Source organism: Anser anser (genome assembly GCF_964211835.1).
Source record: "Anser anser genome assembly, chromosome: 14".
NCBI lineage: Eukaryota > Metazoa > Chordata > Aves > Anseriformes > Anatidae > Anser > Anser anser.
The window spans coordinates 553,310-569,253 of record NC_139735.1 but is presented as its reverse complement, the minus strand read 5'-3'; the positions used below and the strand labels follow the sequence as shown (position 1 = coordinate 569,253).

At 60.9% G+C, this 15,944-nt stretch overlaps 1 protein-coding gene and 1 long non-coding RNA gene across 2 annotated transcripts; both read left to right on the top strand.

Annotated features, from left to right (window-relative positions):
• The first annotated feature begins 2,568 nt into the window (after nucleotides 1-2,568).
• Nucleotides 2,569-4,189, top strand: POU4F3 (POU class 4 homeobox 3). The gene is made up of 3 exons (XM_083798159.1): nucleotides 2,569-2,691; nucleotides 2,777-2,960; nucleotides 3,255-4,189. The coding sequence occupies exons 2-3, from the start codon at nucleotides 2,841-2,843 to the stop codon at nucleotides 4,134-4,136; spliced, it is 1,002 nt and encodes a 333-aa protein (XP_083654285.1). The 5' UTR covers nucleotides 2,569-2,691; nucleotides 2,777-2,840; the 3' UTR covers nucleotides 4,137-4,189.
• Nucleotides 4,190-4,870: 681 nt separating this feature from the next.
• LOC310881446 lies at nucleotides 4,871-15,364 on the top strand. Its single transcript, XR_014572407.1, has 3 exons — nucleotides 4,871-5,404; nucleotides 9,556-9,618; nucleotides 9,827-15,364. It is a non-coding gene; the product is annotated as an uncharacterized lncRNA (long non-coding RNA).
• The last annotated feature ends 580 nt before the right edge of the window (nucleotides 15,365-15,944 follow it).

The window sequence follows — 15,944 nt, the reverse complement described above, 5'->3', positions numbered from 1 at the left end:
ATTAAAGGCAGCTAGGTTACCCAGCCCGGTTTCTTTCAGAACAGCTGCCTTCAGGAGGGAAGGGGAAGGCCGTCCTTACCCGAGGCAGTCAGCAAGCTGCGCTCGCGGGCTGGGCCGCCGGGACACGAGCCCCAAGCCGAGCTCTCCCTCCCCACGGGGCGCTTGGCTGCGGCGCGTCGGCTGAGCAGCGCCCGCCGCTTCACGCGGGAGCAGGAAAAGGTCTCGGGGGTCTCCGGCAGCTCCTAGCTCGAGAGGGAAGGCTGGCAGCAGCAGAGGGACGGAAGAGGAGAGCATCAGCCCCGTGCAAACGCCCTGGGAGCTAGGGAGGGGGAGACGCGCTCTGGCGAGCAGGCACTACCTCCAGCTTCATGTCCGGCACCCCGTTTGTATCCTCTTATTTATTTACGTTAACCAGCCAGGCCTAAATAAAGGGAGGATTCCAAACAAAACAAAGGTCTGAAATTTATCCCTCTATTAATTACTTCCACCGAAGCGGGGCTGCCTATAAATATGGTGCCACTTTGGATAAAACTTTCATGCAGCTATTTAGGCCCTTTGAAATATAAATGATTTCCTTTAAATTTTTTATCATAAATCAGGGCACGGAGCTTTGCGGCAGCACGCCGCCTTCCCCCCGACGGGACGAGGCTGCGCTGCCGAGCCCCGCGCCGCGCAGCCCGGACCCGCGCCGCGGCCGGGCGCTGTCCGCGGTGCTGCCGGCCCGTGTCCGGCCCCGGCCCCGTGCCCGTGCCCGGCCCCGTGCCCGTGCCCGGCCCCGCGGGGGCTCGCCCCGGCCGCCTGCTCGGCGAGGAAGGGCTTTCTCCTGCGCCGCGCCCCGCCCGGCCGGCGCATGGAGGAGAGCAGCTCTCGGTACGGGCCTAGGGGCTGCGGAACTTTCTCCGCGGAGTGAGCTATAAAACAGGCTGCTCCTGCTCCTTCAGCCCTTATTTCCCCTTGCTGTGAGATGTGGAGGCAAGCCTTTGTAAGTATGCTTGGTGTATGTAGGTGTCTCCTGAATGAAAGGCATCTCCCCGCAGGAGCTGTACCTCTTCTTTCCTCTGGCCGCACCAAGTTCTCATGCTCGTCAGGAAACCAAGCCAGCACGTCCTGTGGCTCTTGTTCTGTATGTATTAGGGCTCATAAAGCTCTTGGAAACTCTAAAGCTGAGCGTAGATTTTATTTTTGCTTAAGAACAGGAAATTTCACACTTGCAAAATACTTAAGTCCGTGGACCATCAAAGTCTGGCGGATGTCACGTCTGACGATGTGCGACGAGTATGAGAAATCGAAAATAAAGCAACTGCTCCATAGGAGAATTATGCCCATCTCCAGCCTATCTGGGGGCGCTTGGCAGCGGAGCTGCCCGCTGTGAGCACGGCACAGCTTCCAGCCCGCGGGCCGCCTGCACGGGGCTCACCTCGCCCAGCAACCTCCCAGCCCGGCTGCGGGGCGCCTTGCAGCCTCGCCGGGACCTGCAGCTGTGCCCACGGCATTTAAGAAGCCCCACGGTCTGCCCGCGCTCGGTTTCCTACGAAAACACATTCCTCGACGGAAATATTTCCTTGCGTTATCTTGACTTCAACGGAAACGTTGTCCTCGGCAAACGCTGAAATCAACGGAACCTTACTCCCCGGGGCCCCCCTCCGGTGTAACACAGCCCCGCGGGGCGGTACTGCGGCCCCGGGCCTGACCCCGCGGCCCCGGTTTCAGGGGAGATTCGCCCGAGCGAGGAGCGCGGGGACGGGCCCGGCGGTGGCGGACACCGGGGCTGCCCGAGGGGGCGCAGCCCGAGCCCAGCTCCGCTCGGCGGCGGGGGGCGTTCGCTGCGGCGGCGCCTGGAGGGGGGCCGGGAGCGCCGCTCCCTTCCGAGTTTGCCGCCCGACTTGCGTGCTACTTAGCCAGCGCTGCGGGGTCGCTGTCAGCCGTGCGGGACCCGCGGAAGACGTTTCGCCTTCGTGTGCTTGCGCTTGCTGGGTGCATCCCCCCGGCGTGCGAACGGCCGCGGGAACGCCCGAGGGGGCGGCGAACACCCGGGCGGCTCCCGGGGGCTCTCGCGGCGTGCGGGCGGCCGGGCCCGCGGGACGGGGCGGCTCGGCCGCCTCCTCGCGGGAGGCCCGTGGGCAGGGACCTCGGCACCGGCGGCCCTGCGGGAGCCCTTCCGCGCCTGGGCCCGGGCTGCGGGCTCCGGTCTCCTCCCGGCCGAGGCCCCGCGGAGCCGGGTTCCGCGCTGCCGCGGAGAAACGCGCCCCTGCCGCCCCCTTCCCTCGGCACCGGCTGCCCCGCGCCCCCCGGCCGCTCCCCGCGGGCTGCCCCGGCCTCTCGCCGGGCGGGCAGGGCCCGGCGCTCCCCCCGACGGCCGCTCCCGGCGGCAGCTCCCGGGCCGCGGGCGGGGCGGTTCGGGGGCGGCGGGCGCGGCCCCTCCGCTCCCCGCCGGGCCTGCCCTGCCCGGCCCGGCCCTGCCCGGCCCGGCCCTGCCCGGCCGGGGGCTGCCCGCCGCCCCTCCCCTCCCCGCCCCTCCCCTCCGCCCCGCGCCGCGCCGGTGAGCGGCCCGGCCCCGACGGCGCGTCCGGCCGCCCGCGGGGGCTGGGCTGCGGGGCGCGGGGCTCGGCGCTGCCCCGGCGCCGGTGCCCTCCGGTGCCGCCCTGCAGCACGCCTGCGCGGGGCGCGGGGCCCGTGGCTGGCAGGCAGCGTGTAAGATGAGTGAAGGAGCGGTGGGGGGGGCGCGAGCGGGCGCGGAGAGGGAAGCTCTGTCATTGAAAATAGCTCACTTTGACAGTGGCAAGGCAGAGAGACAACCCTGAGTCGATGTCACGGGCTGCCTACCTGCGAGGTGTGCAAAGATGATGGCCATGAACGCCAAGCAGCCCTTCACCATGCACGCTGCCCTCCAGGAGCCCAAGTACTCCAGCCTGCACTCCAGCTCGGAGGCTATGCGCAGAGTTTGCCTCCCAGCCCCGCAGGTATGTAGATTAAGCATAATTACCGCTTTAAGGCACAATTTTTGACAGGCACTCGCTTAATGTTTTTTTCATGTCACAGAACAATCGCGTATCTCTGAGCCTCTCTCTCCCCCCCTCTCCCCTCTCCCTCTCGCTCTCGTCTCTGATCCACACGTCTCTTCGAGCAAAGCTTCTGCCTTCATATTAATTTTTATGACCTGAGCTTTGAGGAGGCATCTCTGTGCTCGGCAAGGTTTTTAATCCGGAGATGACAGTATTCCCCGCTGACTCCACTATGCGCGTTCTCGCTCGCAGCTCCAGGGCAATATATTTGGAAGCTTTGATGAGAGCCTGCTGGCCCGCGCGGAGGCTCTGGCGGCTGTCGATATCGTCTCCCACGGCAAGAGCCACCCCTTCAAGCCGGACGCCACCTACCACACCATGAGCAGCGTCCCCTGCGCCCCGGCCGCCCCCGCCGCCCTGCCGCACCCCGCGGCGCTCACCTCGCACCCGCACCACGCCGCGCACCCGGCGCTGGACGGCGACCTCCTGGAGCACCTCTCGCCCTCGCTGGCCGTCGGCGGCCTGGCCGAGCCCCCGGCCGTGCCGCCGCCGCTGCCGCCGCACCCGCTGGGCGCCATGGGCCACCTGGCCGTGGGCATGGGCCCGCCGGGGGGGCCGGCGCCGCCGCTGCCCGCCGCGCCCTGCCTGCCCGACGTGGAGTCCGACCCGCGGGAGCTGGAGGCCTTCGCCGAGCGCTTCAAGCAGCGCCGCATCAAGCTGGGGGTGACCCAGGCCGACGTGGGGGCGGCCCTGGCCAACCTGAAGATCCCGGGCGTGGGCTCGCTCAGCCAGAGCACCATCTGCCGCTTCGAGTCGCTGACGCTGTCGCACAACAACATGACGGCGCTGCGGCCCGTGCTGCAGGCCTGGCTGGAGGAGGCCGAGGCCGCGCACCGCGACCGCGCCGCCAAGCCCGAGCTCTTCGCGGGCGCCGAGCGCAAGCGCAAGCGGACCTCGATCGCCGCGCCCGAGAAGCGCTCGCTGGAGGCCTACTTCGCGCTGCAGCCGCGGCCCTCCTCCGAGAAGATCGCCGCCATCGCCGAGAAGCTGGACCTCAAGAAGAACGTGGTGCGCGTCTGGTTCTGCAACCAGCGCCAGAAGCAGAAGCGCATGAAGTACTCGGCCGTGCACTGACGGCGGCCCCGGCCCCGCCGCCCCGACGGCTCCACACGGCGGCTGCGGCGGGACGGGGCGAGGCCGCGCGGCCCCGCCGAGGGCCGGGACGGGGCGGGCCGCCGCGAGCCCCCCCCGAGCCCCTGGCACGGCCGAGGCGCCCCGGCCCCGAGCCCGCCGCCCCGAGGCACCGACGGCTGCCGGGGCCCCGCCGCCCGCCGGGCCGCCGAGCGAGGCCGTTCCGCGGCCGTTCCGCGGCGCCCCGGACCCGGCGTGGCGGAGCGAGGAGCCGCTTTCGGAGGCTCGCCCGCACCGGAGCCGAGCCCCGCGGCCGCGCTCCGCGCCCCTCCGGCGGTCTGCGCGTCCCGCCCGCCCCGTCCCGTCCCTCCGCGGAGAGCTCCGGCGCGAGCGCTCTTCCCCACCTCGACTCTGGAATAAAGGCTTTATTTTTCAACCCGAAGGGGACGTGTCTTTTCTGGCTCCCTCTCTTGTCCCGAGCTGGGCAGGCGGCGCCGGGAGGACCGAAGGAAACGTGTGCGAGTGCGAGAACAACGAAAAGCCGTCGGCGGTGCGGTTCCCTCGGGAAGCGGGACGAGGCTTCGCCCCGCCGGGCCCCCGTTGTGCCGTGGGCGCCGCCACCCCGGGCGCGGGCGAGCCGCCCCGGCCCTGTGCCCGGTGCCCGGCGCCCGGTGCCCGGTGCCCGCCGCTGCTACGCGCGGGGCCGCGGCCCCTCCGCCGGGGTAAGAACAAAATCTCACCCAAAGAGCACCTACCGCGGGTTCATTTCTGATGCCGTTTAAGAGGGGAAAAGGCTTTTATTTACGATTCCCAGAAGCACCTTAACGATTAAAAATTAATGGTGGAAGCGCTCTTCTGAATATTTCACTTCGGCATTTCACCGAGTGACAAACATCGAGCCGCGGAGCCGGGCCTCCCCCTCCTCCCCCATTAGGCAGGGCCCTGACACACTCAGCCTTTTAATTGCGGGGCGCGGGAAGCCGGAACGCTCCCTCGCTCCGGGTACTTCCAATCGGCCCCAATGATTTTCCCCCAATCAAACGTCCTTTAATAATAAATGCCCTTATGCCATTACATTATATTGTGGGTTCTGAAAATTTAAAATAAGGGTGATGCAATATTAATCGCCTGCCGGAGTATAAAAAGGGCAGAAGGCGATTCAGACGGCATCTTTTCCCCGCCGTCCACTAGGACTTCAGCAGATCCTCTCCGAGGCAGGGCTGGCGGCGCTGCCGGGGCTCCGAGCGGGCGTTTCGCTAGAGACAGGCCAGGTAAGAGCCCCTTCGATCTCGCCCCAGCTCCCGCGCACGGCTGCCGGCGCCTCCCGCCGCCCTCCCCGTCGGGGCGCGGGGCCTCTCCCGCGGGGTCGCGGCTCCCCGGGCCCGACGCCCCCCGGGGCCGCCCGCCGGGCCGGGCCGGGCCGTGCCGGGCTAGGCGAGCCGCCGGGGCCCCGCCGGGAGCAGCGTGCGGGGCGCTGCCGGGGGCTGCGGGGCTGAGCTCGCCGCCCCCCCCCGGCCCGCAGCCCCCGCTCGGTGCCGGCAGCTTTCCGGGCAGAAGGTGCCCGGGTGCCGGAGGGGAATATCCACCCTGAAACCCGGCCGGCGCTGCCGCGGGCGGCTCGTTGCAGCCTCACGCCGTCTGCCTTCCAGCAAGGCACGGGAATAACTTTATAGGAATATCTTTATATTCCTATATAACTTTAAGCCTCCTAGCGCTGCCCTCAGATGGGTGTACGATTCTCTCCAGTTTGCGATAAACCCAGCTCAGCCAGGTTTAGCTCACGTAGCCTGTGTTTCCGCTCACTGGTATTTATTAAGCCTACGCTGCAGCTGTGGTGCCCGTTACCTTCTCACCTGTTCACTTCTGGAAGGGAAATAGGGTCGTGCTTGTTCTTATGATGGCAAAGGTGTCCATGAGGTTTTTCTTTTTGTGACTGTTCTTATTTTGCCCACGTTTGTGTGACAATTTTGCATTTGTCCTTTTGGGCCAGGTCCCGAAAATGGCTTAAAGATGTAAAACAACCCCTAAATGAACTTTAGACCTCAAAATCTACAATTACTGTCCCTGAAACAAGAGCTCCTGTGTGCTCCTTCTCTCCTTCACATATGCTGACCAGTGAGGTCTGAGGCACCTGATCCTTCTTGCTTGTCCTCCTCTACTCCCAGTTCCTCTCTGCACGGAGGCAGAGCTGCACCAAGAGGAGCTCCTCCTGCCTCAGGCTGAGATGATTCTCCTTGCCCAGATTTCACTCTTTGTGAATTCCAGGTTTCTTTCTACTCTTCACGTGCTGTTCTGTGCCTTGCTCTGCCCAGATGTGACACACAGGACCTGAGTGCTTCATTTGGGGTTTTGGGAGCTCAGGTACATATTGTTTTAACCACTGTTGGTGGCTAAGTCTTTCACTGGGTTTGGCTGTCAAAGCTCCGGCTCCAGGTGCATACACTGTGAATACGAAACTCATCTGATCTTACTGGAGCTGAGGAATAAGCTCTTTTGACTTCAGCAGGAATAGTTTGGAACTGGTATTTCTTGCTGAGGAGGCACGAAGGAACAGCACATTTTTTCTTCCTGGTGTAAGCGGCAGTGCCCTGAAGCTGGGAAACAATGCCAAGGGGTGATCAGGGAAGGGAGAGAGGGAATCAGTGCTCAGAGGGAACATTGGTGACAGCAGAGTCAGGCCCCTGTGTGCAGCACACCCTTCCAGTCCCACCTTCCTCACTACTGCGACAAGTGCGATAGCTGCTGCTTCGCAGCAGGGGCAGGGTTTGGGCTTTGGAGCCCGGACATGGCTGTGCCTGGCTCCATCCTTCCCCTGGGGAGCCCCCAGGCACCGGCTCCACCCCGGCTCTTTTGGCCCAGCTCCCCCTGGGGCGGGCAGGCGGGGGGCACCTCACCCTGTGCAGGTGCCAGTTCGGGAGGAGCTGCTGCCAAAATGCAGCCCCTCGTACCCCTGTTCACCTCCAGCTGTGTGAGGGTGCAGGATTGCCGCTCCCACAGAGGGCTTGGGCTCTTGCTGCTGCTCAGTGGGTCTGTGGCAACCACTCTGTGACAGTTAATTCCTTAACACCCCCCAACCACACACGCAAAAGCTCCCCCTGGCCCTGTTAAAACAAAACCATCCAGGCCAATCTGCTGTCCTGGTGAGCAGGGGAGCTGCCTTCAAACGGCAGCCTTGGTGGAAAGCAGAAAGTGAAACCTGACCTGAACTGGAAGATGGGCAGCGGAGAAAAATGCTCAGTAAGGCACATGTGCATGAGACAAAGATCCAGCAGGCAAATCCCTTTATATGGTTTCTGAACCACTAACAATTGATTTATTATTTTTTTTCCCCATTCCGTGCTTGTTCCTTAATATCCTGCTTTCTGTCTCCCGGGGACTGCACATGAGAGATGAAAGCAAAGAAAACCAAACAAGCCATTGGCGCTGCTCACTCAATTGATTTTTACACAAAATTTGCCTTCATGCACGAAGGATAGAAAAATGATCCCATTAATAATGAATAACAAAAACAAATGCAGGGAGGAAATCAATAGAAGCACATCTGATATCACAGGGAGATGTGGGAGGGGTCCCCAGACGCACAAAGGCAGGGGCAGGAGGGGCAGGGGGCAATGGGACGGGGTGTGCGGGGACCCCCAGCCCCTGCCCTGTGCCGCCTGGGGGGTGGCCCAGGCCTTGGCCCCCCCGCTCTGGTATGATTGTTTTGCCATCCACAACGGTTAAGGTGAGGAGCAGCACCTGCACCTGGCGGGTGTGGGACCTGAGGGTTACGCAGGCATCACGGAGCTGTTCGGTGACAGCTGGGGCTGGAGAAACCTCAGCCCTAGCACAACCCGCTTAGCCTTGAACTTGTCTTAACATTGCCCATCCCATCCCATCCCCGTCCCCATCCCATCCCATCCCCATCCCAATCCCAGCCCAGCCACCCCAACCCCCCCGAGTGAGGAGGTTTCAGAGCCGCACCAGGGCCATCTCTTCCCCGCAGACGACCTCAGACGCAGGGGTTTTGCTGGAGAGCCCGGTGGGCCCTCAGCAGCACAGGCTGCTCTTGGCCCATCCCTGCCTGAACAAACCCCGTGCTTAGCTCAGCGGGAGAAATGGGACTCCCCTCTCCTTCCTCCCCTTCTTTCAACCCAAATCAGTCTGGGGACACCAAGTACTCGTTGCCACAGGCTGCATGTGAGCATTCAGAGCAAACACAGAGCTCTGTGGAAATGCACTGACTCAAACCAAAATGCTGCTTTACACCGACATAGAGCAGAAGGAATTTGTTGCAGTCCTGCAGGTTTTCCAGTTATTTTCAGAACAGAGTGTTTTAAAGCAATTAAGCGAATTTGTCTTTAATGACAGTAGTTGTGCTCTGCATTTTGCCTGGAAATGTTAGTTACAGATTTATTCCACCATCAAGACTTTGTTTCTTGACGTAAATTTAGAACTATAGATGGAGATTCATGTCACAACATTTTCAGTAGAATTTTATGTGGAGGAATGAAACAATATGCAGATGAAAATAAAATGCTTTGTTTTAAAATCCAAAGAGAATTAAAAATGTACTATAACGCTATATAAATCTAGATCAACTGTTGTAAAATAGTACTGACACCCGCTAAGCGTCTTCAACCTGCCTGGTGAAAATTAAGCCCTGAATGCAGCATGTAAAGAACTCCCGCACGCTCCTCTCAGGCAGCAGAGGCTGCGGGTGCTCAGAGCCAGCCAGGTGCCAGACATTTATCTCTGGGGTGCGTGGACGAGGGGAGCCAGTGGCAGGGATCGGACCAGAGAGCGCTGGCGTTGGCATGAGATCAGAATGGAACAGGCTACGTGGAAAAGGGCTTCTCATCTGCACATCTGCTGCCCTTTCTGCCAGGGGCTTGTTGCAGACTAATTAAATGGTTCTGGGACGTAGAGGTAATAGTGACACATTCAGGAACGTTTAACGGTTCAGTGCCCGGCTGCTTCATCCCCAGATCATGAAGGGGTTCCACTACCTGTATGTGCTGAGGGAGAACAGCTGGTGGCTGGACGCAGAGCTTGTAGGGTCTGGACCGGTGTTGCAGAGCGTGGGCTGACGGGGGGGACGCCCGACTGCCCCAGCTGGGTCACCTCCCCCCGCACCTTCGGTCCCTGCCACGGGAGCGCCCAGCACTGCCCCTGTCCCCAGGCACAGGGATCGGGGAGCAGTTTGCTGCCCGCGGCACCGCCCGGCCCCGGCAGCCCCCGCAGCGCCCCGCGGCACCGCCCTGCGGGTGGGTGGCTGTGGGTGCTCGACGCGCGCCGTGTCCCTCCATTTACTCACTTTCCTAACAGAAAAGCTGGGACGGAAACCAAGCCATCACCCACCAAAAGAGCAAAGCATTCGGATAGTGCAAAGGCACTAAATAATTCAGCACCTATTTAAAAGCACAGTGTTTTGCAATTTCAGTGGAACCACCCCGGTTTGACTCCCCACATCTTCGGCATGGAAGGAGATGCTCCCAGCAGGCAGGTGAGCGCCTCTGTTCAGGAGAGAAAGAGGCAGGGAGCAGGTGGGGAGGTTAATCACACAGTCAGCATTTACTTGCTTTTTAAACTTGCATGAGTTTGGAGATCAAAATGGAGAAGAGATGTAGGGCAGATGGATTTGCAGGGAAACCTTTGATTTTTCTCCTCCTGAGGCTGGTGTGTCTAATGCATGCGTTCTGTGAGTTTACCAGGTCCTTGTTTACACGGCACAAGCCCTGCCTCCAGGACCTGGAAGCACCGGGAGGGCACCCAGGGAGGACTGGGGTGCAGGGGACACATCCGCACCCATGGGTGGCTGGGCAGAGGCACCACCAAGGACACCATGCTGGGGACATCGCCCCGGGATGAAGTTGTCCACCAGGGACTGCGCTGCTGGGCCGCTTCTGAGCAACAGAAGGTCTCTGCAGAAACTGGCTCTGGGTTACCCTGACAGAGCTGCCTGTGCCTTTGCAAATGAGAATGAGCGTGATTTAATGGATTTCTGCTTAATTGTGTGCACAGAAAACACATCTCTACCCGGGAGGACAGGAACCGTGTGCTGCCAATACACCTGGGCTCCAGCTCCTCTGATCCCGTGCAGGGGCCGCTGCGGGACCGCGGGCAGCTGCGGGCAGAAGGTGCCGGTGGTGCAGCTGGAGGCTCACTCCACTGTCTTCCCCTGCAGAGACCGCCCTGCCTCGCCGCAGGCCATCCCAGCGCCTTGTGGCTGCATTCTGAAGTTGTTCCCAAGCAGCAGCCAGAGCCACTCGTGCTGCTGAGGACAGATGGCAGTAAGCTGGCACCGGAGCCCGGGGCCAAGGTCAGCGCTCTCCGCCAGACGCCGGCTGCCCAGAGCTCACCTGCCGCACACGCTGTGAGAGGCGACGCACAGTGCTGGGACACCAGCGCGCTTGGGCTTGCCTGAGCTACTTGTTCTAAAAAGAGAAGACAAATGGATTGTGGCTGTTTGTGCTTTCAGACGCCCAGCGAGCAGAGCCACACGCAGAAGCTGAAGTATTTATGGCACACAAAGAACATCCCTTTCATCTTCAGTGTTTGAAATCTTCCTTCAGAGCTACCTGTGGGACAGTGCTGCACACAGCTTGCCCAAATACACTGTATAATTAACACAACAAAAAACACATAAAAGAACGTTAGGCCTGGAGGACAAACCCCCTGAAAAATCAGGACTGCTTTGGGCAGAAGGACTGAATTTTCAGGGCCTGCATGGGATGCGCAAGGATGCTTCAGCTGGGTGTCACAACTCACGGCCATTTGCCCCCGGCAGCGCTCTCTGCCCTGTGCAGTGGGCCCAGAGCAGCCCCGACCCCGCCTGGGTGCCGGTGGGGCTGCGTGCCCGGCACCTGGGGCTGGCCATCAGCCGGGGACTGAGCAACCTGCGCTGCGCTCCCCTGGCACAGCCCCACCGTGAGCACTCCTTGCTCAGGGAACAGGAACAAGATGTGGCTAGGATCTGAGTCGGAGACATTATTTAAAGTTTGATATCTTAGTTGATTCTGAATATGTTTGTTTTTTCCCCAAATGCCAAAACAGATTAGTCTACAAACATTACCACATCATGGCCTGAGTGCAGCTTCAGGAAGACAAAACTCAACAGTCCTTCTTTAGGTAATGCAGTGAGAACTTATAAAAGCATCTGAGAAAGCATCCGAACTCCTGCTTGTTTCCTGGTTGGTTTTTATGCTCTGCAGTTCCCCCGCCAGCTGATGGCCCTGGCCTCGGGGACCGGCGATGGCACGGGGCAGCTGACAGCCGAGCACTCCCGTCAGCACCCAGCCAGCCCCGGCCGCGCTCCCGGCTGCTCCCAGCACCTGCCCATGGCCTCGCTGCGCCCTGCCTGTCCCGCCCCGGCTGCGGGGGTGTTCCCGCAAAGGGAGGGAGAAAAATCGGGGAGCAGCCGAAAGGGCACATCGGTCTTTTTAGTAGGAAAGGGATGCGGGGTGTAAGGGGTGACTTGGGGCAGGCAGAAGGGATGTGCTGCCTCCCCTCAGCCGCGTGCTGGATGAGGAACGGGACGGGCGGCTGCAGACGGACCAAGAGAGGCGAGGGGGAGCTGGGACCAGCTCCTGGGGGTCAGCCCCAGTGCCAGGGCTGCCAACGGCATGGAAGTGCCTCACAGCTCAGAATGCAGTGAGCAACCTCAGTGTAAAGAGGGAGGGAAATACTTAGAAATACTGCTGGGCATTTACAAGGGAGAGAAAGGTGATTTTTTTTCCCAGTAGCTTTCTAAAAGGAAGGGGGCAGTGGAAGCACCTGAAGCATTTCGGACAGAGCGAAGCATTCTCTGTGTCAGAGATGCTAGGGAAGGAGGAGCTGCTCGCTTCCCGTGCAATGAAGCATCCTGCAGCACTGCCCACCCAGGGCAGCTCTGGCTGGAGGTGGCGACGTGGTGCTGTGCCCCGGGCCAGGCTGTGTGGCCGCTTCCAGCTGCAGCACGCTCCTGGGGGGCTGCGGAGGGGGGTCCCTTCCAGCCCCAGCCCCACACCGCCAAGGCCTGGTCAACCAGAGGGTGTAGGAAAGCTGCCCAGGGTCCCCTGCAAACAGGGCACGTGAGTTAGTCAGGTCATATCAGCAGCTCCACATTGAGACGGGCTGGGTGCCACGTGCATGCACATTAACATGGAAAACACATTAGTTGCCGCCGCTGAAACACGAGGAAATTGGCCATGAGACTTGATGTCCTGGGATTTAACACTGATGCCATTCTCCAGGACTCCACGGCAGACCTGAAGCAGAGCCAGAAATGCAGGCTTGCTCCAATTTACTGCACTCCCCGGCAGCCAAATGAACAACAGGCCAGGAGGGCTCGCCTTGGCATGCCCAGTTCAATATCAGCCCCCCAGCCAGCATTCATGGTGCCTCTGGGAGAAGCACATCTCAGTGCCCGGTGCAAGGCCTGCTTTTGGGGTGCCCTGCCGCACGGTCTGGCACTACGCTGGCGGGCGGCCCTCCAGCCTGGGCTGGGGATGCTGCCTGCAGCGGGCCGTGCCCCCCTGTGTCCCAGCCGTGTTCCCTGCACTGCTGGGGCTGCACACGGGCACCTCTGGGGCTCCTGTCAGTGTCGCCAGGCCCCGCCTGCTCCTTGGTGTGCCCCGTGCCTTGTTCCACATCCCGCATGCCCTGCGCTCTGCTCCAAGGCCCACGCACCCTGTGGCCAGCCCCGAGCGCCGTGTGCTCTGAGCGGGGCCACGACAGCGAGGATGTGAATCCCTGACGGCGCTTCAGGAGGAGCCTTGGCAGAAGCAGAGCTGTGGGCAGGAGCTGGCAGGAGGGCGTGGAGCACCCCGCGGCCCTGCCACCCCACCGGGGCCAGCCAGGGGCCTGGAGCCGCAGGCACTCCAGGAGGGCTGGTGCGCGGGGCCGTGCCACGGCACCCGGAGCAAGGCCTGAGGCCCCCGCTGCCTCCGGGGAGCATCGTGCTCAGCCCTGCCCCGGGGAACCGACCCTGCCCGGGGCCTCCCGCCGTGCTGCCGGGCACCTCTGGTGGGCAACGGGCTGCTGGTGGCCAGGCGGCTCCGCAGTGTCCGGCCCGAGCCAGTGGAGCGGTTGCGGGGAAGGAGCAGCAGAGGCACTGGGAGCTGTGGCGCAGGAACCGGGGGAGCAGAGCACCTAGGCGCATCAATAATTCATAAAATGCCAGCAGCAATGAAGGGAAAGAGGGACCAGAAGCAGGAGAACAGAATATCATAAAGCTTTTTAATGGTCTTTTTCCATTAGTGTCAGATATGTGGCTGTTTTTCAAGCAGGGGAAGTTCCCCTGGACTACCGCAGACTTCGGTGTCCCTGTCGCATCGTTCCTCCCAGCCAGGGCAGCAGGTCCCAGGCCCTGAGCGCGGCCGGCATGATGGGGCTGATGTTACTCAGGGCTGTCACACATTTTCAGGGTTTACAGCATGGCATGGCACGGCCTGTGGATGGTACTCCTTGTGAAGGTGCAGCAAGAGCGTAATTGTGGTGTGAACACTCAGCAGAAAGGCTTGGCTCCAGCGTTGTTGGCGATGTTCACGCTATAACCTCCAAACAAGCCTGAGTTTGGGAAACCTTCTGTTCTCGCTGCTTGTGGGCACACCCACTGACCTCCTCCATCTCTGCAGCTGCACCACAGCTGAGCTCCCCAGCCCACCTAAGATCTACAGACTCCCCAAGTACAGAAAAATCTGGATTTTCTTCATATAAATGTAGGGGAAGAATTAGGCCAGAGCAGGGAGCTCCGTACCCGGGAACTGCGTGCACTGCACCGTGTGGCAGCTGACGTGACGGACGGACGGGGAAGTGCCTCGTTAAAGTTTAACAGCGCCCGGGGCCATCTGCTCCCCACACGCCGCCCAAGCAGCACGGTGCTCGATGGCCGACGGAGGGGTGCGGCAGGCACACACCGGCGATGTCAGCCCCCGGGTTTCAGACCAAAATCCACCTCCTGAACCCCGCCACAGGGTTGTTGAAGGGTTTAAATAACATTATCCACATGGAGGGCTGCAGGAGCAGAGGGACAGGTGCTGGGCACCGCGATGCAGTGCGGTGTGGTGCGGTGCAGGGCGGTGCTGTGCAGCGTGGCGTGGTGCTGTGCTGTGCCCCTTGCTAGAACCCCACCGGTACAACTGATGTTGGAGGTAAAGGCAGCATGTTGCTGCAGGTGGTCCAGCCAAGCGCCTGCAGATCTGCGACGGCCGCAGTTGCGGGGCTGCACATCGTTAGGGGACGCCCGGCCCAGCCGCGCAGCGTTCCCGTTTGCCACGTCAGTCAGCGAGCGTGCGTTTGTCATGGGACCGCTGCAGCCGGGGGGCTGTGGCCAGGCTGGTCCAGGCAGGTCCCCGTGCAGACCCCAGGCACCGTGCAGCAGCGAGGGGCGAGGCAGGGCAGGGAGTGGGAATGCCGCGAGTGGGAATGCCGGGGGCGCCGCCTGCCCCCTCGCAGTGGGGACCCCCCCGCGGCTACCCGGTGCCAGCTCGGGGCTGCCGCCCTCCGACACAGCACCCCCGGGTCTCCCTGGCAGATGCTGGCATCGCAGTAGCCTGCAGGCCCTGCAGACAGCCCAGGGCAAAAATTTTAATTCAGCATCAGACTTCAACCTGAAATCTGAAAAAATGGAAAAAGAATGACAGGATGTCAGCATCTCTGGGCCCGTGCGGCTGAGCTGCGGAGCACAGCTACGTGGCGCGGGTGGTGCTGGGGCGGGGGCCGGGCGGCGCGCCGTGGGGTGGCACCTGCCCGTGGGTGCCATCACCATCGCGAGGGCTGTGACACTCCCTGGCAGGGGAAACCCAAGGACGCGGCTGGATATCAGCTCCTGTCACACAGCTGCAAAGAGGAAGACAAAAGCCACCTGATTTGACGTAAGGAACTTAGGAACTTGGGCAGATTTGAGAGGGACTACCCAAAACATAAAATTTCAAGCATCATTCCCACATGCCTGACAGTGAAGTTGGGCCACTTAAGAAATACTCCTTTAAAAATCACAACAACCTAAACATTTGAAAAGGTTGAAAGTTTAAAAATCTCCCTGGAAAATGCTCCCTCTCAAACAGCACCCACAGCAGCAGCCCCGTGCTGTGACACCCCAGAGCGGAGGCAACTGCTTTCGAGCTGCCCTGGAGCAAGGAGACCGTGGGTGCTGCCGTCAGAGAAGGGATTGAAACCAGGCTGCTGCTGGCTCCCTAGCTGTAGGTTTTTATAAAAATCTCTCTGGATAGATACCCAGCCTGCCCAGAAGACATTACAGTCACACTGTCACATCATCCCTTACTGCCCTGCAGAGCCCCAGTCACCAAAGCTGGTCTGGTGTTGGCTTTGCCCCTGAAGGGATCCATCCCCGAGACCAAGCACTGCCAAAGCCGTGTTCTCCCAAGGGGCAAACCCAGCGGTGTGTTTCCAGCTCAGACAGCAGCTCGGAGGCTTTTCTGCCTGTGACGTGAGTGAGCAGCATGAGCCAGGCTGGTGTCTGTGTCCTGTCGGTCCTCTTTCGTATCTGCATTCTTAGGGTCTTCTCTGCTGGTTAATTAGTGAGGATATCACTGTCAACAGCAACTTCTGCAATTAGAATCCAGATGTGGACTAAAATCTAGGTGAACTTTAAATGTAGGTATTTTAAATGCAATGAATTTCACAATTTCCAAAAGCCAGGTCCTGCTGAATAGGGGACTGACACCCAGTTCATCACAATGACTTGCACTGTGCACCTCAGAATTAATTGCTCTTGAGAGAGCTGTAGTCCAAGAATTACTGGCTGTTTTTTTGTTGTTGTTTTGTTTTGTTTCATTTTTTAGAAAATAAAACTGAGCAGTAAGGGAGGGGGCTGCAGTACAGCGGGGC

Excerpts from the sequence above, each read along its gene's own strand:
- POU4F3 (XM_083798159.1), top strand. The coding sequence starts at position 2,841 with ATGATGGCCATGAACGCCAAGCAGCCCTTCACCATGCACGCTGCCCTC. Across the intron at positions 2,961-3,254 it reads TTTGCCTCCCAGCCCCGCAG|CTCCAGGGCAATATATTTGG; the intron begins GTATGTAGATTA and ends TCTCGCTCGCAG.